General features: G+C 41.2%; 1 protein-coding gene across 1 annotated transcript in view; it reads left to right on the top strand.

Moving 5' to 3' along the window:
- The window catches only part of DPP6 (dipeptidyl-peptidase 6), a 259,976-nt gene that overhangs the window by 138,196 nt on the left and 94,943 nt on the right, over window positions 1–26,837 (top strand). Inside the window, exon 7 of the mRNA XM_010585970.1 lies at window positions 15,756–15,837. Within this exon, the coding sequence (XP_010584272.1) occupies window positions 15,756–15,837 (82 nt within the window). The remainder of the gene's footprint in view (window positions 1–15,755; window positions 15,838–26,837) is intronic.

Below are 26,837 nucleotides of genomic sequence, written 5' to 3'. Positions count from 1 at the left end.
CACAGACATCAATTAGCTTGAGGAGATCCTTCTTTAGCTTTGATTAGTTGCAGTTTTTTAAATCCCCCTTTCTCAGCTTTGCCTTTGGGGAGCTGCAGGTTGCCTGCAGCTCCAACTCCATCACCCTGCAGCTCAGCTCGCCTGTCTTGTTCCTCTAGAGTTTAGCCCATAGTTTCTACCTGCTTTTCCCTTAAAAGGTATTTTTTTTTAATATTCTTTAAGGACTGGCTCAACTGGTCAGGAATGGGATGCCACCATACCAATAAAACCATGTAAGCATGTGACGATACATGGTGTTTCAGAGTGACATTTCCATTGCACCAAGGGAAATACATAAGTTGCACAGCAAAATTCCTCAAATCATTGTCAATAAATACAAAGCTAAAATCCAGGAAGCTTATGCCAGGTTCTGTTTTAAGTATCATGTTGGTGGTAACTGTGCAGGAATGATAAAAATGGACAATACAGTTGTGCTCTGCCATTTCTGTAGAACATTGCACATGACTCTGGTTATAAAACATATAATTTCAGTATTTGTTATGCTTCTCCACTAAGTTGTCATTTCTATACATTATGGCTAAACAGGTAGTGGATGTTTTGGATCTTTGCAATAGCTGGCAAAACCTGCAAAATTTAAAAAAAAATCTGCCTGGTTTATACACAGGGTGATCATAGGATCACCAGGTAACTCAGGCTGGAAAGGCTCTTCCAAGGTCCAACCTCCTGCTCAAAGCAGGTTACTCAGAGCCTTATCCAGCTGGGTTTTGAAAACCTGCTGGGCAACCTGTCCCACTGCCTGGCTGTCCTCACAGGGAGAAAGCTTCTCCTTATATCCAGTGTGAACCTCCCCTTTCAGTTTATATCCACTCTCTCTCACCCATACCACCGTATTAAATGGATTACTGCATCTCTGACTTTGGAAAACACTGGGGCAGGTCCTAAAGTTCTGTTGATTTCTGCATCCATGGGCCAAGTGCCTGCCCCTGAGAGAAGGCAGGATCCTGGCCATGGCTGTGTGCTGTGTTTCCTACTGCTTTTTGTAGGCAGCTCCCACTATGCCTGTGTACAGTGGGTCAGCAGCCTTCCCACTGGGCAGTCCTCAGGGGACCTCACTGTTTAACACAGGAATGATGTTTAAAGGGCAAAAGTCCTAGAGGTCAGCTGTTACAACACCTGCATTTTCGAAGCCCGTGCCCTCTCTCGAATCCAGTTTCTTTGGTACAGTAACCAGTGGGTTTAACAATAGGGAAGTACATATTCAATGGCAAGATATAAACACACCTCTCAGCATTTTTTCCCTATAAAAATAGTATTTACATTCAGGTATTCCTCAAGGAACAGCACACTTGTTCATAAAAAAAAAAACAAAAAAAAAAAAACAAAACCAAAAAAACCCTAAGCAAACAAAAAACAGAAAAATCAGAACAGCAACAACCAAAAAAAATCCCCAAACAACAACAAAAAAGCTGAAATAACTTTTTTTGGCTTCTACCTAGCATCAGGAAACAATACTTTGTACAAAAAAAATCTGTACTAGAGATATATGGGTTTTAAAATCTGTGAGCCCTGGAGCTTGTGAAGCCTGCTTCCCTACAGCTTGTGTCTTGTCATTGACTCTCCACAAAAAATGATGAGCTTGAGGTGAAAAGTTGTTTCCATGTACAGTTGGAACATGGAATCAGGAAATTTCTCACCATCATCCATGTAAAAGCTCTTGTGTCCCAGTGTGACACACTCTAGACTTCTTCAGTCTCTTTCCTTCCCTGCCTCAATCTGGTCTTTGTTTTTTCTCCTCTTTTCTTTTCTTTTTCCTTTCCTTTCCCTTCCTTTCCCTTCCTTTCCCTTCCTTTCCTCTTCTTTCTCTTCTCTTCTCTTCTCTTCTCTTCTCTTCTCTTCTCTTCTCTTCTCTTCTCTTCTCTTCTCGGAACTTACTGGATTTATTTAATTTTTGAAAACTCCATCTTTCTGGCAATATATCTGAAATTAGCTTGTGGGCTGAAAGGGTGTTGAGCAACAGGATGAACACACATAAGCTTTGCATCTGCAGTAAACCCTCGCTAAGAGCAAAAGCATTTGACTGACAGCACAGTTCTATTCCAGACAAAACAAAGGTGGAAAAAACAGAAGTATCATGCATAGTATGTATTAGAAATGCTAAAAATTAACAGTACAGTGGTCCAGGCAGTTTGCTACTACTCTATGATCGTTCTTCATCCCTGACAACCATCTTCTTGTTCCCCTGAGCTTCAACTATATTGCACACCCAGCTGTGTTGCACCTTGCTCTCTGTGTTTGGTTGAGCTGTGGTGCAGGCAGTGGGAGGGTTGGATGTGTCAGAGAAGTATCCAGTATAAGGGGAAGGTTTGGAAAGTGAGAGGGTGCCAGAAGGCAGGCAGATGTGTCAGGCACTGGTGTCCCTACAGCATAATATAGTGATGGATCAGGCCACCGCTGGCAGAAGGAGGGTTGGAAGGATTGCTGCATTTCGTGTTGGTACAGGTATGGTTTACAAAGTGGTTTAGGCTGTAGGTATGTATAAAGGCATTGCAAACATATCGTACAGTAACAATCACATTGATCTTTCAGGTGATCATAGTGCACGTGAGCAGTGGAAAGGGTGGCACGTTACCATTTCCCTGGAAGATGGGCATTTATGGTTCCTTTGGAGTTCTGTGTACATTTTAGGGTGGTGCATGAAGAGAGCAGACAGGTGTAGCAGGTCAACATGATGTAACAGGTAATGAAAAACATCACCTGAAAGGAGAGCCTCTGTTGGATGAAGGGCTAAAAATCTCTTCATTGCATAGTGCATGTTTAACACAGGAATATTGCTCTAATGGATGTGTGTCGATGACGATTGTTGAGGGCAGGACCAAGCACACTGACACAGCACAAGGTTCGGTTCAGTTTGATATTCCAGTTCTTTGGTGATGACAAAATTTGCAACCCATAGGCAGCATCCTTACCCTCCACCTGACGATAACATGAGTGACAAAAAACTTTGGCACTAAGCAACAACCCCTTTGCCATTTCTACAAACCGTTTTCATGCATTAGTCCTCTTCTGCAAGTAGGTGCCAGCTTTACACCCCACCGGTGCGTGCCAGTGGCACCTCGACATACCTCCAAATCAGCAGCCGAGGCAGTGACTGCTGGTGAACAAACTCACTCCCCTCCACGATATCCCTCCTGCTCATTAGACACATTCCTGGAAACAGTATGACTTTCCCTGGGCTCTCTCTGCCCCGTTCCTCATCCTCGGCTGTGATCTGCCTCATAGGAAGGCCAGACAGTTTAGGCTTCATACCTATGCATGCCCTTGCTCCACCCCTGCTGAGACTAACTAATAAGGAAGCCAATTAATCTAATCTGTGGCATCACTTTTTAAATAACATGACATTAATGTGCCAGCATAAATTGCTTTTTAAAGGGAAATTTCTAATTATTTTTGCTGTGTTCTGCAGACTGCCCAGATTCAGGCTGGGTCTGAAGTCAAAAGGGGCTCGTACCACTGTTTTCCAGATTTCATTCCGAGCTCTCCGTAAGTTTGACGAGCCAATTCAGGCGTGTCCTTAGCACATACATTCACAAATGGTATTTTATACAGGCTGCCGGACTGCAATCTTCTTCCGTGAGAGCTGTTGTGGAAGTAAACTCCCGCACAAGGAGTAGCAGCTCAATTTGGCTCTCTATAGGACAACTAATATATGCCAATGACATAGATACAAAGGATCTTATTTAAAAACTAAAATAAGCCCAAGGTAGAAGAAAGAGTAAATATCCCTTCAAGGATATCTACTGCACAGATTCAATTTCTCCCTTTTTTGTTATTTCAGCCTTCTCACAGCCTTGGTAATAAACCGGGGGTAGAAACCCCTACCGTTTTTGCCACATTTGCCTTCTGTTTTCAATGGCCCATAATTTTCAGTTTTCACAGGGGGAGCTGGCTAGGATCCGCAAGTCTAATTTTCCTGGGTTGAGGTGTGTAGGGAGGTTATGTTCAGTTCAGCTTTCCTGCATGTCACCCATTTTTTCTCCTGCTGGTCACCCAAAACCGAGCTGCTGGCGCCGGGTGCCATCTAGTGGAACAAGCCTCCTGGCTTGCTGGCCATGGGCTCTGGTACGAACATCTCCGTACTGTCCCATCTGCTTTCTTCTGAACGCTGCTGCTTTTCAGATATCTCTGCTGATAACTGCTGACCGCTGTCTGCATTATAAACATTTTTGCAGAGCTCCTCTTATAACCCCACAGTTGCCCTTGCCGCATTGTAATTGCCAGCTGGTTGTAATTTATAGGTACTGCGATAGTGTCTGCAGGTCTGGATGTGGAACGGGGAGTTCTCGTGCAAGGTGCTGGGAAAAAGTGGAACACAAATACCTCATACAGTTATTTCCTAATATTATTTTTCCTAACTTTGGAAAATAAAAATTTAGCAATACAATGTAGGCAACAACCTACGTATGAAATCCAGCCACTGAAAATTGGTTTATTCTTCTGTGAGTTTAGTAATGTTGCTCCTACTGAGTCCTGTATGGATGATCTTAGTCATTCACATCCTTCGTTGAAATAAGGGAAAAAACCTTAGTTTGTTCAGGGGTTTCATGGTCAGGCCATGACTGACCAGAGTGTTCCCCTAACCTTGCTGCAGGATTTCCCTCACCAGTGTTAAGGTCATTTCACACCAGTGCGTGCTGCTGGACCACTGGTTTGATCTGGCACTGCAAGAGCTAATTTTGGATTGATACCCAAGGGGGTGCCTCCGTCTTTAACTTCTTGCTGTGGCCAGCAGGAATGTTACACTATTTTACAGTTTTGTGTTGCGTTTGCATTCCCCAAAATAAAGCCCAGCCTAAACCATACATTTCCTCAGACCTCCCAGTGCTCATCCAGTTCTGCGTGAACCATTTCGCTCCGCGCACAGCTCAGTGGCAGGGATTAGCGCTGCCCCCCTCGTACGAGCTCTCAGCATGGTGGTCGCACATCCAGCTGTCACGTCAACGGGAGCTTCCAAATACGCTTATAGGGATCAGTGAGAAAATCAGCAGTGACTCCCATTCCTCATTGATTTTGTGTATGGGAAGGAGGGAATTGTACACAGTCACTCCTAAGCAGAATCCGTATTTCTTCCCCAGTTTAGATGGTGTAGGCAGAGGAACGCGGTAAGTAGATCACAGGAGCAAGTGCGGAGCTGAGTTCAGCTCTCCCTGCCTACGCTGCCGAGGGTCTGTAAAATACTGCATTTATCCCCCATACTGAACTCCCAGTAACTTCAAGAGAACTCCCATGAGTGGAGTGACTGCAAAAAAATGCACTGGAGAGCCACAGAAGTGATAGCAGGAGGAGGAACTGAGCCCGTGCTTCACTGTGAGTAAATTTTCAGTGATGTTTGTAGATCTCTCTGCAGAGCTCTCACTAATGTTCCTGTCTCCTCCTTTTATACAAGCTACTGGCAGGAAAGAGGTTAAAGTTAATTAAGGAAAACTTAATCAGATTTGTACATACCCTATTGTATAATATTTTGAAAAACAACAAGGTTTTCCTTGCACATGCTCCCATTTCCATGTTCACAGTAAAAGGAAAATGTGTTTCATTATTTAAAATCATGGTTAAAAAAAAATTCAGGGAACTGGCTCTGCTTGCAGACATCTGTCCATTTGACCAAGACTGTTCTATTTTATTTTGTTCTGGCCTGTTATGCCCCTTCTCTGTAGCATTAAAGAAACTTTCTGTGCCTCAGTGTCCCTATCTGCAAAGCAAGGAGAAAAATATTGCTTACCCAACAGAGGCGATATGTGATGATTACTGTAGATAGTGCTGCACAATTTCACTCTTTAACATTTATGAACTTGTACTAAAGCCCACATTTTATTTTAAAAGGGAAAAGTACTGCAATTAATAGAGTCTGTTTTCAGCTAATTAAGTTTTACTTAGAGGAGCTGAATACTTTCCCCCAGCAATGATATATAGAGGTTGAAATAAACCCTTATAAAAAGGTATGTAAAACCAAATAAATATGCAAAATTTGTTAAATAAGTAGAAAAATGTATTCTGTAGTTCATGAAGAATCTGCCATTGTTACTTCTTCTCTCTCCTCCCTCTTTTCCTGTTGTCATTCCATAGTTTTTAACATCTTTTTGAGATAGTTTATCTAGTTAATTGACCCCTCTGCTGCATAGTGTGGTGGCTTTTATGCCAGACTATAAATAACAACATCCTCAGGATGTGATAAGCTTTTTCAGTTGTATTTTGACAACAAAAGACTGGCCCTTGGAATAGTTGTACTTGATAGCTTGATTGGGGAGCCTGAAGTTAAATCCTCTGAAGCGGATAGGAATCTTTCAGTTGAGTTTACTGGCATTTGGCTCAAGTCCTGATGGAGCTGTTGGGCTTCTTGCTTTTTATAATCATCTGAATTAAACACTCTGTAAATCACTGGAACAGTGGTTAAATCACATACCGGCTTATTGCTTGTGAATACATTTTGTACCTCTTTAAAAGGAAAGAGCCAGCATTTTATTAAGCAAAGCCATTATCTGAGCATCACTCACTTCCAAGCAGTGGCAGGTTGAAAGCAGCTCAGCCTCAGAAGGCAGTTCAGGCAGGACTCTTGGCTGTGCCGGTGGGAGGAAATCTGCTTCAGCAGCTCAGCACCATATCATTTCCCCAGGGGATTTGCCATTTGCTTGCCCATGTTGGTCACTGCATAGCATTTTTTATGTGAAATGTTCCTTTTCTGTGTAGGCAAAGCAATTCTTACCACATGCTTCTCTCTTCCGGAGTCAGTTGTGATGTGGGTGGACACCTTAGAAACCATGTATAGCAATAAGAATAACGAATAGTCCCCTGATGGGAGGATTTGATATTAAGAATGAGAGTAAAGGCTTCTGAGACTAAAAAAAAAAAAGGATCGTGGGTAATTAATAGTTAGATGTTAGCAGTTTAGCAGAGAAAAGCCCAGCAACCAACCTCCTTATGTTACAGAAAAGGTCAATAGCTTATGGCTCATCAGGAAAAAACAAGGAAAGAAGAAAGGTTTGAAGCAAATTCTCCCATAGTGTCTGTCTGAGGCAGCATCCCCTGAAATGGAGGCAGGGCTTGTATTAAATTCTATTCTTGAATAAAATGTGCTTTGCTGGTGAGAAACTTACCTGGGTTTGGAAATATTCGCATGTCTCGGTGCGAATGAACCTTCTCTGGTCCCCAGGCTGTGGTCAGCCTCCGAACCGTAGGCACTGCCGCAGGGTACACGCACATCCCAGTGCTGACCAGCGCCAAAACTTGGCACATCGGTGTGGGTTTTCCTCCTTGTTCATACTCAACAAGGTTGAGTTAGTACATAGAGTTTTGACAGAAAAGGGAGATAAAGGTGGATGAAAGAGAATGTAAAAATGATGGTGCATAGCACCAAATAAGCAACTAACCGCAGCCCGTACAATTGCTGTTTCCGTGCATCACCTTCCCAGATATAAAATTGTTCTGTAGGTGAATTTTCATAGTGGGGATTGGGATTTTTTTGTTTGTATTTTTGTCCCGATGTTCAAGGTTCTGGGCGGGGTTTCCACTAAAATAGGACCAAGAAACATGCGTTTCCCCAGCGGGCCATTTTCGCTCCGCTGCTGTCGGGCTGTGGAGACACCCTGAAGCCTGGGCCCTGATTGTTTGTTGCTGTGGTTGGGTGATAAACTCTTTCAGCCTACTTAGACTCCCAGTGTGATGTTGTTTGATTACACAGCACAAAGAATGTGAACTGCATGTTACAAAACACAGACTTTTTTTTTTTTTTTTTGTGGGGACCTGAAAAAAAGCCAGTTTTGAGGACCCAAACCTGCAACATTATGGGCATTTCCTCACTGTCATGGGGTTTAATGGGGCCTGGGCTCAGGTTATATAGTGAGGGCTATACAGGGACCTGTGCCCAGTCACTGAGGACTATGTGTGATCTGTGCCCCACCTCTGAGGAACATATACCGGTCTGTGCCGTAGCACTTGTGTGTCTCAGTGGTGTCCTGGGGCTCCCTTTTGTCCTTGCTACCTGGTTCTGTGGCCACTTCACAGATAAGCACTAACCAAATTTAATAGGCTGAAAATCTCTTATTATGCCGAAATAAGCATCCTGCCCCCTTGGGGAGCTCAGAACATACAGGGAAGAAGGGAATGGGGAAATTTAGGAAATGCAAGAAAGGACCTTTGGGTGGAGAAAGGATGCTACAGCCAGGGCTTTCCTTGATACAGTAACCACTGAGAAAGTCTCTTTATGGCAAAGGTGATATAATCCCAGGCTGATAGCCCACACTTAACCCTCCATTTATTTAAATAAGGTGAGTATTTTACAATCCACTTTTAAACTCTATCTGATATCAGGCTAACTGTGGTATTGCTTAAAAGCGGTCATGTCACTGTTGATAAGAAATGGAAATACAGGCTCCACTAAGTGTATGCCTTGTTTATTTATATATATTTTATATATGTATTATATGCCACATATGTCATGATGACATGGTCTGTGTGGGGAGAGGCTGCGTTTCAATATTCCTGAGAACCTATGCACACAAACCTCCAAGATCTCCTTATCCTGTTGACATGAGAAGAAATAAGATTTGCTCTGAGACTCTTAGTTTTCAAAAAGATTCAGAGAATACTGAGTCATTCTGGTTTTGTCTAAAACCCAGTAACACAAACTGTTAGATTAGTTTAGAGCACAAGCCCAAGAATCAATCTCCTGCCCCAATTAAAAGTGTGACCTAGCATCCAGTGAAGTTGTATTGTAACAAGGCACTTCTGCTGGCTCTGGTGGTAGTAGATCAGAGCTGTATCTCATTTTATGTACTAATAATCCCATATTGCTCTCTGCAGGCATCACATCATGGTGCTGTGTTTTTATTAGGGTTTGGAAGTCAGACAAGGTCAGCTGGATGGAAAATGTTAAGGTTTCATCACAAACATCCTTTCCTGGAGACTGGCAGAGTCGCTCTGAAGAACCATGTACATTAATCCCTGGTTCATTATCGTTGAGATCTTCCCAGTTCATTCTTAAACAACTCAGTGCTTACTGGGTTGTTTCTCTTCAACCTGTATTTTTTTGCCTATGTTTTGGATAACTGATCTTTCGATAGCTGTAATTCTGACTAGCCTTCTTGATAGCATTCAGATATTTAGATCTTTGGTTTTCCATGCCTCTGTTGTAGATAAATAGACATGAAACCCTGATAAATCCAGTGCCTTACCTCATGCCTTGAGTAGCTCTGAGATCAGAGCTGGCTAAGAAACCTCTATGAAGTAAGAGAAAATTACATGAGTAAGAGAAAATTACTTTTAGGTGGTTGTGTTTATCACCTGAATGCTATCACGTCTCATTGTCTCTTTAGGGGGCAAACTATGACTCCAGGAACAAAAGTTCTTTTAAAAAATGCAGTAAAAAATCACTCTGTCATCTATGATTTAGAGGGGTCACATAAGAAACATGATAATGTCATCATTTTAAAAGTAATGCTGCCAGTATCTAAGGGCCATTTCCACCGTTTGCTTACTCAGGGAAACCTAGAGATTTTGATCAATGGCTTGCAGTCCTCCAGCCTGCATTACCGTGACTCCTAGCCATGTACCAGTCTCCGATGCGTTTTTAAATCAGTTTTTGTAGACCTTCACTAGAAAAGCAAGCCTGTGCCATCATTTTACACAATTCCCAATGGAAGTTGGTGGCTCCTTTTCTGACAAGTGATTGATTTTCAAGTGGTATTAGTATTGTGCAAGATTTTGCAGGCCCAATAGCAAATATTATATTGATGGATGCTCTACAGACACAAGGCAGGCTATAATCAAAAAGACCTCTGAGCTCATATTGTTGGCTTGAATCTAACTGGATTGCCAAATTAGGGACAAATGTTTCAGATTCCTTTGCTTTTTGTCTTTTATGCTCTAAATCCATAGAATTCATTCATCTTGGAAAAAATGGTTGGTGAGCTAAGTTGTTTTTAAGAACAGCTGAATGATCTGATGTGTATCTGTAGTTGAAATTAATAAGTTCAAATGGCTTTCATTACCTCCTTCTACTTTTGTTCACTGAAAAGTGCTGTAAGGAAAATATGTGTATGTGTGCGTATGTGCATTAAATATTTAATAGCGGACGAGCCTAGATGAATGGAAGAGCCTTCCCCATCTATTTAAGCACTTTTATTAGAATTCCAGGAGGATTCCTTTAGTTGCATCTTCTGACAGTCTGATTTCTTGATTATCTGTTCTGGCAAGTCTTTGATTCCCATTTGTATTATATTTTATTCTATCTCACTGTGAGTCTCTGCAGGGCTCTGTATCTCCTGGGAAGCAATTTTCTTAATGGCACCTGTCTCCTCTTCCCCTTGGTCAATACTGAAGTAAACAAGTCATTTAATTGTTTAAGAATGCATTTTTGCTTCTCAAGAAATGGCATTCCTGCTTCTTGGAAATCTTTCCCTCTTTCTCCAGGTCCTTATCTATGGTTCTTTGTACATTTATGAACACATATGTTTTACATGCTTTTATTTCTTTTTGCAAATTTTCTCCAGTGCACTTTTTTCTCATCATGCATCAAAACCTCTTAAATATTATGAAGGTTCCAGTTCTTCATAAGCCTTCCAGGCTGCTTCTTTACATGGTGGTTTATATCTCTTTTTTCTTTCCTTCTTTCTAAGGAAGAACAAATCTGTCTAAGCTGCTGTCTGATTTTATGCTATTAGAAGTAGACATGAAGACACCAAGTTCTGGTGCTGAGACAGATAGTTTAGATAGATAGATAGTTTTTATAGTCAACCACAAAAAAAGGCTTAAAGTACTGCGAGCTCAAGTGCTTAGTGCTGTTGCCTTTCAAAATATTCAGTACTGGCTTGATGCAAATAACAAGAGGGGATGTTTCTGCCTTCCCCACACTTTTTTTAAACTATCTTTATTTCTTCAACTTCTTTCCATACACTACTGAAATCTTAATATACTTTCTATATTTTCCAAAATTATGGCATAGTCAAGCAAGAGGGTTCAAAGTTTTTCTTAAGAACTCACTCCAGCTCACATACATAGTTTTGGTTATTTATTTAGAGGATGGACAAGTCAGAGCAGCCTTTGGTGCAAATTATTGCTTTTTTTCTCACATTAGCAGCATGTGCAAAGAATTTCCATACAAATCCTATTGTTCTGTATTTAAAATCTAAATTAGAAGTTATTATTACAGATCCTAGAAAAACAGCCTATACCATACCCCAGATTTCAGCTGATTTTTTAAGTTCCAGACTTTTTCAGTCTAGCATTGTAAAATATTCTTCTTGAAGTAAAAGGAGCCTCTCCCTCAATTACAGTGGAAAATTTCTGTTGTTTTTTAAGTTGCTTTGAAGAACTTGATATAGAACTGTTTGTCATGTTTGTGCTCAGGGGGAAACTCAGTGCTATGAAGTCTCTGAGGGAAACTGGTCGTCTTTAGAATAGGAGAAAGTATCAGAAGAGGGAACACAAAGATATAAAAATTTCAGCAAAAACAATACAACCTCTTTAAAACTAGTTCCTCATTATTCACAGTATTTTTAATGTCAATACCAGGCAACCTGATATGATTGATTAGTTTGTTTTATTCTACATATATGTTCTGAGCTAAGTTACAAGGAAAAATGATTTGGCAGACAGCACGCTAATTGCACTCAGGAATTTTCCTTATTCAGAAATTTTGAGGGCAGACTTTTTGGCAGAAATCTTCATCTAAATGAGCAGATTTCACAATTTACTACTTCAGTAATGTTTTTTGAACATTGTGCTGAAATCATGCCCATGTGTGGAGCAATTTAGCAGCCTCTGGTCCAGACAATGTCATCTTAACGTGGAAGAGTTTATATAGCACCTGCTCCATCTTCTGTCTGGCCTAAAACAACATTATTATTCCCTTCTTTCCTGGGCTTTAAAATCAATCATTTTAAGAGATGAGAGAAATAACGGCAACCCTTCAATAAGGCCTTGCCATTTCTTTTTTGGGAAATGAGGATTAAGGTTCTTCTCCATAAGGAAATGGTGAAAATGATGTGAGGATGCAGTGAACCTAGTTCTTCATGCAAACCCATGACAGGAGAGATACCGACTGCCTTCAGAATAGCCCACTTCCAAGCCAGCATCCTGCACAAATGAGCTCACAAGGGGAAGGCTCAGATCCAAACAAGCCCTAATTACGAGGGTCTGTGAGGAGCACTGGCTCTTTGGAGAGGCTGAGAGGACCCGTAATATTGATTGAGTCAAGAAAAAATACAGAGGAATTTTAAGCAGGCTGTTTTGGAGGAGTAGCTACGGAGGACTATAGCTTATCAGCAATAACATACCTCCCAGAAGGAGTTGACCGGCATGAGGTCCCATTTATGCAGTACTTGGAAAATGGGTGAGTGCTCCTGGGTTGTAGGTGTGCATTTGGTCTGATTCCCTTAAGGGATTTTTACCAAGGAGAGCTAAAGGTCCAGAATAGTATGAGATAATGGGAAATGTGTTTGATAGCTGTTCTCCAAACAGGTTTTTCAGTTTGAGGGTTACTAAGAGCTCCTGGGGAGAGTGGTAGAGGGTTGTGGCCATCCCACCTGGAGCAGCTGTGTAGACAACTCCTCCTGCTCTCTCCACAGGTGATGTAATGGGTTTGTGAAGGTATTGCTTGTGGCTACCAGGGAGGGAGTCTACGTATGTTCCACCGCAGACCATGCACCCAACGTAGCCCACATAAACGTCTGGGAATCTGGTCTTTCATGGTAGGGTTCACAAGAAGGTGAACTCCATTTTCATGCCACCTTTAGTCTCCCCTCACCACTGCTAATACAGCCCATCTGCAGACCATTCCTGCAGTTTCTCTGAAGCCTGCTAGGCTTGGCAAAGAGGGATGTCTTCTCAATCCCCTTGCACACGATGCTGAAGTTTCCTGCAGGTGAGGGAGTGAATGTTGCTACTATAGGGAAGAGGATTCTCTTCAGAAGAAATGAGGAACAAGCCAAAATCTACCAAGAGGAAAATGTCCATCTCTCAGAAGTGTTTGTGGGGGGAAACTAGGCTCTTAGACTGCTTTCATAGCCTGTGGTAGAAAAGAATAACCCACAGCATGAGGATGGATGCCTGGCTACCGCCTACCTTCAGTGGGCTACATCACAACCTGGACGTGCATGCTATTACGTGCTGAATATAGAGGAAGTTTTTGGTAACTAGGTTTGTAAATCAGGCATCTCCAGACAATACACAGTTCCATCAGTCAGTCTTTCTTTCTGCATATTTATCAAAAGGTTTCAAGGCAAATGAACAAGATTTGCTACAAAAGGATTTTCCCAGCCATTCTGAACAACTTAAGAAGGAACTCAGGAGATGCAATTCTATTTTAGCTCAGCCATACCAGAGAAAGGGAAGATGACTTTGCTTTTTTGTCTGCAGCACAGCTCTTTGCTGGTAGGTTGAATGGAGTGCTTTTCCTTCTGCCTTATCAGCTACTAAAGCTGGTTTATGCAGCATTTCTCATTGTGTAAGAGTTTTCCTCTTCTAAAAGATGATGCAGTGAGCAGAACCGACAGGACTTGTCTAGGCTCTGGTCTGAGTTATTGGCTGTAATTGCTATGTCTGTCCCTTAGCTCCACCTGTGCTATTTGAAGCATTACAGGTTTGAATTCTTACAATTTGTATAATCTGTTTATTTAGGGATATTTCCCCCACCATTTTTAGTATCTTCTCTTCTTCTCACCATGGGTAAAAAAGCCCAAGAACTAGATAGTTCATTTGACAAATAGTGAAGTACTTTTTTTTTCTCCCATAAGAGGTTTTGATTTGATTTGCTGTTTTTCTCTCTTCCTCCTGCACTCAGAGGTTACTCTCTGTTAAGATAATCAAGATACCTAACCAAAGAGATTGAGTCTTAACAGGAATAGCTGACTTGAAACTTAAGTACCTAATGCATACAAGCTTGAAAAGATCCAGAAGAAATTGTATGGCTATTCTTCGTACTGAAATGAGAATTTTGTGGCTGCTATTAGTAGGAGTTCAGTATGAGAGTTATGTGTTCTCTTACCATACCTTACAAAAATGACTTTAGGCTACCCACAAAGAGACCTTCTGGTTAAAAACCATGCAAAGAAAAGATATAATTTTACTCCACCGGCAGCAGTTGTGGACGACCCTTTACCTATAGAGCCAAAAGCAATCTGGGCAGCCTGCAGTATGCTCAGACTTGAAGGGTCAGTGCCTCACCAAACCGCTCTTGCCCCTCTGCATTCCTAATAGATGCTGTCTGCATCCAACCTGTCATCTTGACCACTTTTTCTTAAATTTTTTTTTTTTTGAAATTTTTATTTTAATCAGCTCCACAGACCTCTTCCCAGAGGCCTTGCAGACATTATGGCTCATAGTTTATAACCACTGATACACACCTTCTAGCAGGAGAGCAGAAGTTGCGGTTCCAACTGCAGGAGTCCTCACCTAGGGTCCGCCCTCATTCTACCTGGTCTTTAAACAGGAGTTCACAGGAAAAGCTATTTTTTTCACATTGGAAAGACTGCACAGAATCACTTTCTAAACATTCCTCTTGCTGCTGTCTTTGGACTTGCTACAACAGCCCCGGTGCAGAGGGAAAGTGCAGCCAAGGGAGTTCTTGCCTGAAAGGGCAGAGCCAGAGTGTAACTGTGGTACAGCACCAGGGCACAAAACAGGCAATAAAGAGAATTCAGTTAGGGTCTAATTATTGCATTCAGTTTTGCTCTGTTTTGAAAATACAGTCTGGAAAACATTGTCTTTAATGAAGAAATAAACTCTGTACATGAAAAGAAGGCCTTTTGCTTAAAGGCTAGGCAGGCTTTGGCTCTTTTCTCCGGTTTTGGGTGATGTTGGCCTCAAATTGCCTTGTTATTCCTGTCTGTAGACCAGTGATGATAATATCCTTACTTTTTAAGGCAGTTTAAGATCTGCTAAAGAGGCGTACTGTATACAGGCTTTATTCGTGCTCTTGTTTGTAGAATATTACTTTACACGGAGTTGTAGCAATGTGACTTCAGAATATGTAATGTAATTATTTGTGCTGAGTATAAATACAGTAAAGGCAATGTTGTCTGTGCTGTGACAAAATGACATTATGCTGCTCTGACATTTACCAAAAACCCCTCCTTTTTCTATATTGCATTTGTTATGTCTCACTGATGTTCTGCTACAAAATGAAGGTAATGGATGAAAGAGCAAGAAAAGCATTTTGATTTTATTTTCTAAAAAAAATAAGATGTTTGGTATTAATAAGAGCTTTTCCCTTTGAAGCCAGGCTGCCTATCAGTTTTTATACAGTTGCTAAACTTTCCTGCCATCATGTTCAAAGGAAAATTATTAGGCAGAAAAGCCATGTGGTGAAAAAGATGAAGTTTATTTTTCTTGTGGCAGTACGATTCAAAAATATAATTATTGTTTATCCTTTGTGGACAACATCAGTGTTGATAAATACAATTACTTTGTTTGCCATCCCTTGACTAATTCTTAAGGGTTAGGCAAGTCAGCAGTGGAACTAATGTGTTTAACTTCATATTAGGAAGAAACAGAAATTGTCAGTTAAATACTTGATCTTACCAATGTTTGCTAGTGCTATAGTGCTTACCTTACTGTAAAAAAATCTACTGAAATCTGGCACTAAATATTAGATGATTCCAGCTGAAAGACACCTTACAAGGTCATGGTGGATTTCCAAAGCAGGTGTACACCAGCTTAAATAAGGACATTTCTGAAGCTGAAATCTTATTTTTCTCTTTTTGCAGGGATCCCCAGAATTTGTATCCCCCTGAGGTCAGCAATGCAAAGCTTCAGTATGCTGGTTGGGGTCCAAAAGGGCAACAGCTGGTAAGAGAAAGAACAAGTGTACAAATGAAGTTACAGACCATGCTGCTATTGTTTGGAAGTAAAGAAAGAATAATTTATTGACTAGTTTCTTGAAACCTGTGTGGCAGCTTCTAGCATCTTTATGGGGATTGTTTTATCATGTCATTTATTTATAAAATTCCCAAATATATACATTTACTTCAAAGTAATTGTGTCTAAAAATGCAGAGAAGGAACAATTTATGGAAGCTCTTTGAGAGGATGCACCTGCTTCTCCCAATGTTGGACACAGGACAGATTCTAGACATAATACACAGTATGATTCAGTTAGTGTACCATTGCTTCACAAGGGCATCTTCAGACTTGCAAACTTGGCACTATGGATATTTTAATATTAGCAGCCCTGTTCGGAGAATGCGTCTCTCTAGAACAGAGTTGCCCTGAATTTGTCCTATAGTTGTTTGCAAAATAGACAAAAGTAGAAGTGTATTCTGGCAAGTTTTCAGAGCTGGCTTTAAAAAACCCGCACTTGTCAGGGATTCATTGTGTTTCATGGAGCCTTTCATGTCGCAGCAATCCTGAAATCTCCAGTGTTTTGTCCCTCAGCCACTGCCATGTTGGATTTGCCCATTTTTAGACATGTATTTCCTGGCCAGATCCCCTGGCTTTGTTTCCTGGTGCAAATCCAATATTAATAAGAAAAGAAAAAGTGGAAACTTTTTTTTTTTTATATGGAATTTTTATACCAAGAAATGAGCTTTAAAAGCTCATTATCTGAGAAATTCTGGCATATATCTCCTGTCCCCAGTCCTCTCTTGGGGATTTTTTGTCTGTGTCCTTAACTAGATTGTTTTCAAAATTTGTGATTTAAAAAACAGCAATAGGAGACATTATAATTGCCAGTCTGCAAATCAGGTTGGAGGAAACACAACAGATGCAGGAACAGGAAAGTCTCTCCTCTGCTCCATCGGGAAAATCAGGTTTGAGAGAGTCATCAACCTCAAATCCGATATGAGTGGAGATGCAGCAGCCTTCACCTCTATGCAAAATGACTTCTGAGGAGCTCATTTTTATCACTGCACACATGTACGTGCCCCACTTTCATCCCCTCACATGTGCCATTTCAGATTCCTCAGCCTGCTTCCCAACAGATCACTGCTGAGCAGTTTGTACCGATTCACAGAGATTGGGGTCTGATCATGACCAAACCTTTTCTTTTATATTCATTGGTGAAGACCACTGTGATCTCGTTATCGAGCTTCTGGCCAACCGATGATGATGTACAATCAGTTGATAACACATTATGTTCAAAACTAGAGACTAGCTTTAGAACACAGCAAAGAAAGCAAAAACAGACCAGTGGGTTTTTATTCACTGTTCACTAGCTCTTTCTATTTCAAGTCTAACAAACTGAGCTTCACAATGTATAGCGAAAGCTACATCTGCTAATTGAAAGCTAATATTGAGTTGCACTAGTGATTTTCTCCATTTCGCAGGTGAATCTTCCTTTCTTTAATATAGTTTTGCTGTGAACTTGCGTGCCCTCAGCACCTTGAGTCACAGCATGTTATTGATTCACATTCGTGTTAGTTTTACCAAGCTGAACGGATGTACTTAACTTCTACCTTGGAAAGAAGATTTAATTTTTTTCATACATACCACAGTCAAAATGACCAATTTAATTCCTCCATTGCCTTCTCTACCAAAGTAACGTAACTATACAGAAAGGAAAAATATTCATATCAAAATGGACAAATTATACGTACAACAGGGCAGTATATACAGTCCAGGAGAAAAAAGTCTTCTTTACTCCCAACTTGATCCTTTAATGCTGAAATAATTGATACCACTTTCCACCAATTTTTATTAAGAAATATACAGTGAAAACTTAATTCCCTAAGAATTCCCTAAGACATCAAGTTTAGTACATGTCCCTGCTGTGGGACACATGACAGATTTTTTTTTTTTTAAGTCACTTCAAATATTCCCGTTACTACTGAATTCCAAATGAATGTTGGAAAAATCTTGCAACAGGGGAATTTTTTTTTTTTTTTTTTTTTTTTTTTTTTTTTTTTTGGCTTCCAAATATGTAAATCTGTTGGCCTGTAATTCAGCTGTATTCCTTGTTCTTGCATTTGGAATCAGGGTAGGTGAGGAGAACCTCCCTGGTAGTTTAAACATTATCTTGCATACCTCTAACGTATGTGCCTTTTTGCTCTTTTCCTTGCCAGTCATTTGCCTTAAAATAAAATTATCGCTGTAGTTTATAAAATAAGCAGGCTTTTACATGCATCAATATAATCTATTTATAGCTAATGATCAACAGAGAATTGCTAGAGAAAAAAAGAAGCTTTTTAAAAAAAAAAATCTACAGGCATTATAAATGAGACAGAGCAAATATACAATGCTCACTGTTTTGTATTTCAGGACTAATTGAGTTCCTCAGAATATAATTGCCAGTGAAATTCCTGTCCCCTACTGTGGGGACAACATCAAGTGCAAAGGCAGGGAAAAATTAAAGTCTGTTTAAACTTGAGAGTGTGAATGTGTTCGCTTCATGTAGGCTGGGTCGTGTTGCAGGAGGAGGAGGGGAAAAAAGGCAAGTGGGCTGGAAAGCAGTAACATGCTGGGAACTCCCTGTCAGCTCCCCTGGTTCTAGGTGGTTACAGGGCCAAAGACACGTTTCGGTATTTGAGGGTGGTCCTTCAACTGCGCTGACGCACCCCAGCGTGCGCCGGCTCCCTCTGCGCACAGTCTGCAACCCGACTTCGTGCTGCGTCACCCAGGAAAGGTGGGAGCAAAAATTCGGGTGGGTTTGGCTTCACCTTGAAGATACACCGCAACTTTCTGGAAATAGAAAGTTTTCCCCTTGAAATCGCCTGGTTCGTTCTTCTTTGGCAACACAAAGGAGAGGCAGGGCAGGAGAGTAAGAGGGTTTGGTTCCGAAATTTTTTTATTCCCTTTGTAGCTTCTGTTTCATACTTCCTAGGGGAACTGTTGGTCACTGTGTCTGACCTCTTTCTCTGTTGCATGTCTAATCATTCAAAAAAGAAATATATCTGAAGCAGAAGCAGCCTGAATGATCTGCATTCTTTGCATTTAAAAATAAACAGTGGAACTTTCCCAGGAGCAATTTTCTATTTATCTTGTTTTCTTTTGTCCTTACTCATTAAATTATGTGCCAATTCTTAGATGATGAACTCCTCAGAGCATGGTTCTTGACTTCTTACTAGCCTGCAGAATGCCACACATGCCAACAGAGCTGTATAAATAATGGCAGATATTGGATCTGAGAAAATCTGTGTCAGAAGATCAGAATACAAAAAAGCCCTCGCTTCTGGCACCTCAGAAAAACGCTTCAGCCTTTCGCAGATCTCAGCCAAAGTCTTAACCAATTAAGTCTTCCAAAGCTGTTGGAAGAATTGGGCCCTTACCAGTGTGAGCTCCTGAGTCAATAGAAAGAGAACCACTAACTTCGGTCCAAGAGGGAACAGATTTCCTAAATGTGGCTGTTATTAAAGGGCTCATTCCTCTCATTTGTCCTACAACATATGCCATCATTTATGCTTTTGTAGAATGGGTGAAAACACTATTAAATTGGAATAGCAGTGTGATATAGTCACTTTTTGTGGGTGTAAATGACTGTGCAAAATGTCTGTGAAAAAATCTATCCTTTTCATGGTGCACCTGGCAGCCCAAAGTCCCTCTTGGTATTTGATGGCATCAGCCCACTGGCCTTCAGCATGGTGCTTGGTGGTTTCCAGTGAATAGTTCCGTATTGTCCTCAAACAGTTTGTGTGATACTTTCTAGCAATATGAGGATGTTGGTGGCATGATAGGACTGCAAAACAGTGTTAGGCTGTACCTTTGCCCTGTTCCGTCTATGCTTATCTTCGTAAAAATCTTCACTCCTTAGATTTCCTCTCTTTTTCGGATCTTGCCATTTATGACTCAACAGCTACCTACTTTTGGAGTTTCAATTATGCCACAAAAAAAGCTTCTGTTAATTGATCTTAAGGGAATATTTTACCAGTTTCATCACGTTACATCTTTTAGAGCGAAGTTCTGCCCACGTGGAGAGGGCTCATGTGAGGTTTCCGTGATACATTTGCAAAGGTTAATAGTTACTATGACCCTGAACTCAGTTTTTTAGATAAATAGAGGGGTCCAAGCTTGTCAGCCACACAAGTTTTATGAAAACTGAGGACAGTGTGAAGAGGTTTCCTTTGCTGGTTTTCTTGGCAGCATTGCTGAAGTCAGGGAGTGCTTCAGGAGCAAGAGACGGAGTAGTATGTATCTGTAGCTGAAGTGCTCAAGGAATCCAAAAAACCTGAAGTTTTCAGGAGGCTTTTATCTAATTTATCCCCAAATAAGCACATCCAGGTTCAAGATACTTGATTTAAGGACAAGCTAGGTATATACATGGGCCCTATTGTCAAAAGGAAAGAGCAGTGAGTATTTGCCTGCATTGACAGCACTAAAGTACAGTGCACAGGAGTTGTTAAACTCCAATTTCAAAATCAGAAGAACAAATAGCAGTGCTGCTATTTTCCTTTTTTTTTAATCAGAATCTGTAACAGCCCTGACAGATACTAATGATAACGGTGACACATCAGATGCTGGGGGAAGCAATTCTGCACAACTTTAGAGACAGCAGTTATAATTCAAAAAAATCTCTCTCATAGATCATAGTATTTTTTCTACAGCAAAGAGAAACATTTTTTTTAGGTTCTCCTGACCAGTCTTCTACTGTTTCCACTGTTTCTTTAAAGTACCAAAAACATACAGGAAGAGGATTATAGTTGCTGGAAGTTTTGTATGCCCTTGCGCTTACTGCAACCCCACAGAATGGTCAAAATGGGTTTCTCCTGCATTCATAGTCAATAAACCTTTTCCAGTGTCAACTCTTTTGAAGCAGAAACTAACTTCTATTCTTGTGGATTATGCAGCAATCAAGTATGTAATTGGTTCTAAAGTAACAGAAGTTACGTTCCACAGCAGGTGCAGAAGTTGCATTAAGAAATCTCTATTTCAGTGAAATGCAAATGCCAGCAAAAAAAAGGAAGAGCGAGTCTTTCAGCCCCTACCATGTTAGGGGTTTGCAGGTGCCCTCAAACAGTGAATGCTAATGCTGGTAAACAGCTTATTGTCATACATATTACTGCTTAAAAAGTGCAATACAATTAAAAGGAATATTGGATTTGCTTCCTATATAAAATATTTGAATGATAGATCCTGCTGCACAGGGCCCAAACCTATCCATCTCATTTATTGTTATAAATTTTTTTAATACCGTAGCACAATGTCTTGCCAACTAGGATATCTAGATGCAAAAAAGCTGCTTAAGTGTTGACACCTGGAACTAAACTGGAGTGACTCCTCTAATTAGCAGGTTTTTCCTTGACTGAATTTGTGCCTGTCATGCCAGCTTAGTTCCAGGCAGAAGGGCTGCACAGATATCAGGTGAGGAGGACCATTTTCACAGGAGGTACTGAATCATCTGCTGTTGTTCCTAATCCAGCAGGACTTTTGAACTGCTCTGTGTATAATTGCTGTAGGTCTATTTGTCTCCACCATTATTTCATAGATTTTTACATCGTTATCTTCAAGCTGCTGTTCTCTCACCTTTTCATTTTTTGCAATGACATCTGAATCAATATTTAGCTGTGGTCTGCTGTATGTAATTATTCTGGCTTGGTTATCTTGCTAGTTTCAAGGAAAGAAAGCCCTTCCCCCCCCCCCCCCCCGCAATGTCTATATAAGCCCTGTTTAAGCATGGTGAGGGATACTCAGACAGCTCTTTACATGGTTCCTGCATTCTGGGAAAACCAGAGTTTCAGAATAATGATGTGCTGTCTCCCCCTCATCCCCTTTTCCAGTGTCAGAATATATTTTTTTTTTAGGGAAACCCAGTAAGATATATTACACGTACACTGAATACCTGCATGTGTTACTCTGGCTGGGGATTCCCCTTCCCCTCTTCCCCCATTTTATTCAAAGAATTCCACTGGACAAGTGTTGTGTTTGTTTTTTTTTCCTTTGATGCTCTGCTCTTTGGTTACATTGGCAATAGTGTCCTATTTTTACTTTTGCACATCCTTGTCATTTTGTTTGGCATCAGTGGGCTTGGTGCGTTCAGTCCTCGTTCACCAAAGGGAAGCATTGGCACAGTCAGTGTTACGAGCTCTGCTGAGAACGGTTGTGTCCCTTCCCGTCTTAGCCTTCTTGGTACTGCATTTTCATCACTGGCAGAAGAGGAGCAAGATATTTAAGATAATTGAAGATGCTACAATAAATGTTACTGAAAGAAGATAGAGGTGATTTTATTGTAAATAAGATGTTGCCCTTTTTGTGGGCGTGAAAGATTTCAGAGGAAAAAATGAAATTGATTATTTGCCATAGAAGTTTTACCAATAAATCAGAAAAAAAGTTACTGCTCTTACATCCAAATATGAGACATAGGATGATGTAGTGTTTAGGGCATCGCCCCTGGAGGTGAGACGCTGCCATAGGCTTCCTCTGTGACTTCATATATGTCACTTTGTTTTCTGGTTAAATTACAGCATGAAGATGACAATATATTCCTACCTTACAGTGGACTTACAGAGTTAATATAGTAAATGTTGCGGAAATTCACACTCTGCATTAAGGAAACTGAGTATGTACCTGCAAGAAATGCAGGTATTGATGGACTTGCTAGCTTAGAGTGATTCAATGTCTTGTTGCACTATGGGGCAAGTACTGAATTCTCTTCCTTTGTATGTTACCACATTTTGTTATATGCTACTGCAGTTGCATAAAGGGCAAAATTCCTAACAGTGCAGCACACTAGCATAGGGTCAGTTCCACTGAAAATAATTCCCTCCTATTACAGATATCTAAAATGTTGATATTGCTTTCATTTCAATTGAGCTTTATGGGTATTGGACACGCATCTTTTCTCAAGGGCATTTTTCATTTCAGAGCTCTAACAGCTGTAAGTATCTACTTTAGGTCTGCGTGTAAGTATTTCTGGCATCTTACAAAACCGTGGTTGGTAGATGATGTCCATTGAAGTAAGTGCTTATGAAAAGTGGTGTTCTTGGAAAGCTGCTATTTTGTGCCATGAAAATAGTTCCTTTTTACTTTAGATAGCAACAGCCATTGGTGAGAGTATGATTAAGGGACAGATGTTAGGATGCCACAAGCAGGACTAAGCGGTGCAATCTAAGAGACTGTGGAGTATTTCATCTTCGTTTACGGGGGTGGTCTTTCCTTCCCCAGAAACTGCCATTCATCAGAGACATGAGAAAACTTCAGGAACAATTCTGTTAGCTCTGCTCTTCAGCTGCTAGAATAGATGTTGATAGTTTCTATTACTAAACACTGTATTAAAGAGGAATATTACACTGACTAGCTCACTGTCCAAGGTCAGATGTGTATGTGGAGGAACCCTGAATCCCAGCTGGCAGTTTCTTTATACTGAAAAGCAATCTCTGTGCTCTTCTTAGCCAGATATTCATTCTATAACACAATAAAATATTTTAAATGAAACGCTGTATCATCTTACATTAAAAAATCTAATTTATAGTGATGCCCTACATAACCATCAGTGATATTGGGTTACAGAATACAAGATAATCCATCAAGCAGAACTTAAAAGCAGAATCAGAGTTCCATACTAAATGGTACATTTACTGATACGTTCTTTAACATAACAAGGCAGTCCTAAATTAAAATAACCCCCTTTGAATCCAGGGCAAGGAAATCCAAGTAGACATGGTTCTCTTTGTTGAGGTGAAATAAACCCTCTTTTCTTCCCTGAAGAACAGAAAATAGGACAGCACATTTTTCTTGAAACATACACTTTTAAATCTCCAGAATCACAATAATTGCTTATTTGGCTGGACTCTGGCAGATTCTGGGTGTGATCAGAATCCATACATGTTGTGAACTAGCCTGCTCACAGAATACAAATGGAAATGCACAGTGTTTGTGATGATGCAATGTCAAAAATGTAGAGAAGCTTGTAGAAACCTGAGAAGAATATTAATGCACTTAAGGACTTAAGCTGGGTGAAGGAGGACAAAAAAAATCTCTTCTGCCCAATTTAAATGGAAAAAGTCTGGGAATGTGTCTCCAGATTATAGAATTGAGTCATTACTCTTATAGTCCATTATATGGGACTTTATCTCAAGTATCGGTTTTGCGAATTTTGGCTTGTCTCTAAAGACATTAAAAAACCACAGGATCTTACAAACTGTTCTGCTTTCCAAAGGCAGCCTTAACATTTCTTGGAGAAAAGGTCTCCAGACTTTACTGAATACTGTAGACACACCACAAACGTGATTTAGTATCAGTGATAGTCTTAGAAAAACCTTAACTGTACCTAACAAGGCATTATGATATATGGGCTTTGTAGAACATGCTTAATAGCTAAATAATATTGCTTGCAGCTGCTCTGTATTTTCCTTAGACTTTCTTTTGCTGACGAGGTACCTGTAAAAGCCATTCTTACTGCCCTACATGTCCCTGACTGAATTCAGCTCCAGACGAACTTTGGTTTTCCTAACGCCATCGATGCACAATCAGACAATGCCTCTATATTCCTCCCAGGTCACCTGTCCCTGCCTCTACCTCTCGCATACTCCCTTCTAATGTTTGAGTTGTAGCAAGAGCAATGTGTTCATCCACACAGGCCTCCTGCCTCCTTTGCTTGGTTTCATACACATCAAGACGGACCATTCTTAAGCATGGAGGAGGTCATATTTGAAAATCCAACAACTTTCCTGGACCAGGGAAAACCCAATAACTTTTCTCTCCAGGGTTATATCCCATGGGATTCTTCCAAGCAAGTCCTGGAACAGGCCAAAGTCTGCTTTCCTGAAGTCCAGGGCTTAATGCTTTTTGCCATGGTATTTCTTCTCATGATCCTGAACTTCACCACCTCATGGTGTGTGCAGCTGAGGCTGCCCCCAGACTCCACCTTCCCCTGCAGTTTCTCCTTGTTTGAAAGTGTGAGGTCCAGCAGAGCATCTGCCTTCATCAGGTCCTTGATCATCTGTGTCAGGACGTTGTCATCAATACCCTCCACAGACCTCCTGGGTTGCTTGTGCCCAAGTTGTTGTCCCTCCAGCAGATAATGGTTAAGGTCCCCCATGAGGACCAGGGCATTTGAATGTGAGGCTTCTTCCAGTTTTATGGAGAAGGCCTCATCTACTTCTTCCTTACCAGGCAGTCACTAGCAGACACTCACCACAACATTACCCACATTGGTCTGCCCGCTAATCCTGACCTATAAGTTCTCATCTGGCCCTTCACGCATCACCAGGCAGAGCTCTGTGCATCTCTGCTGCTCTCTCACATCAAGGGAAACTCCCCTCCTCGGCATCCTGGCCTGTCCTTCCTAAAGAGCCTGTATCCATCCATCACAGCACTACAGTCGTATGAGCTGTCCCACCGCATCTCCATGACCCTATTGAGACTGTAGCTCTACAGCTGCACACAAACCTTGATGCCTCCTGCTTATTCCCCACACTGCATGCCTTGGTGTACAGGCACAGAGAGGCACACAGCTGTGATGGTTTCCCAGGAAAAATGTGAAAACTTTCCACATGGAGTCCCGTGCTCACCTTCTCATTTTTGTGCACTGTTTGAGGTAGGCCTCCTTCAGCCCTGTTCACCAGAGTCTCTCTTGTCCACATCTCCCTTTTCTTGCCAGCCTGGTCTACTAGTCCCTTGCCTGACTGTAGACCATCATCTCCCTCCCCTGTTGTTCTGGGTTTAAAGCACTCTTCCCTAGGCAGGACAGAGCTCCCAGCCCCAGACCTGGGGCACTGAACCTGGTCTGTAGCTGCAGACCTGCCAGCTGAGCAGGACCCTTCCTCACAGTGCCAGAATTCACCAGCTTCCAGCCTTCCCCTTCACAGGAGTCTCCATCTACCAGCCCAATCAGCTCAGACTCTGCCTTCCTCTCCTTTCGTGCAGGGTCTCAGAGAAGATCCTTCAACATTTGTTTTGACACCTCTGATGTTGCAGAGTCTTCTGACCTTCTCCCACTGCTCCTTTACTTATTCCACCCATGCCCACCTCCTGCAGGCAAGGTGATCATCTCCCCCCACCCCAGAGAGACGTCACCCCCAGACATGGAGAGCCACATCCTCTCTCGGGAGCTCTTAAACGGGGCCTAGACACTGTTTATAGAAATAGAAAATATTTCTATATTTGAAGGCATGAAGGAATGCTTTTTCATCCTCTCTGACTTCTCACTCGCTTTGTTGATCACATGTGATGAAAGCAAAATGAAGTTCTTAATGTTTATTTACGAGGGATATTAGCAATTTCCAAGATATATGGCTAAAATCAGGAGACTTGCACAATTTACAAGTGGTGACTCTTCTGCACTTCCTTTCCTAGATATGTAATCAAAGCCACTGAAGGCCGCAGATTTTTCATTTGTCTTTTACAGTAACTTTGACGGTTTTCCTTTGCAGAATCAATTACATTTCCTTTCATTGCATTGATTTCCATGCAGTTAATCTCTTACACTGCTGCTATCAGATGCATACAAGCCTTCGATCTCCAATGAGAAGTCATGAATACTGGTTTTGATGTGTTTATGGATAAGCACAATTCTTATGTGCATCAATCTGTACTACTTTATTCTCTGGTTTTAGTGATCCCCTGGGGTGTTTTCAGCTTCTCTCTCCTGAAAGCCTTCCTGCAGAATCATTTTAAAGCTGGTGTAGTCCTCACTTTGGTCTAAACACCACCTTTTCCCATCTCTGGACAGAGTAAAGTTGAATTCAAGTAAGTCTTATCTATTTGTTGCATTCCTTCAGAAACTGCTATGTCTTCTAAATCCTTGGCTTGGTAAGGAGTTAGCTTCTTATTTTGAATTAAAGCAAAGATAAACCCTGGTATGAAAAACTGAAACTGTAGCCTTTTCTGTCAGTAATTTATTAAGATGTGATTCCCCGTGTCACGTCCCACCTATGGGGAGGGGGGAGTGACCCAGATTTGCAAATCCCCTCAGTGTGGATG

Source organism: Haliaeetus leucocephalus, unplaced genomic scaffold (assembly GCF_000737465.1).
Source record: "Haliaeetus leucocephalus isolate CR32 unplaced genomic scaffold, Haliaeetus_leucocephalus-4.0 Scaffold0, whole genome shotgun sequence".
Lineage (NCBI taxonomy): Eukaryota > Metazoa > Chordata > Aves > Accipitriformes > Accipitridae > Haliaeetus > Haliaeetus leucocephalus.
This window is presented reverse-complemented; position numbering and strand designations above follow the sequence as displayed.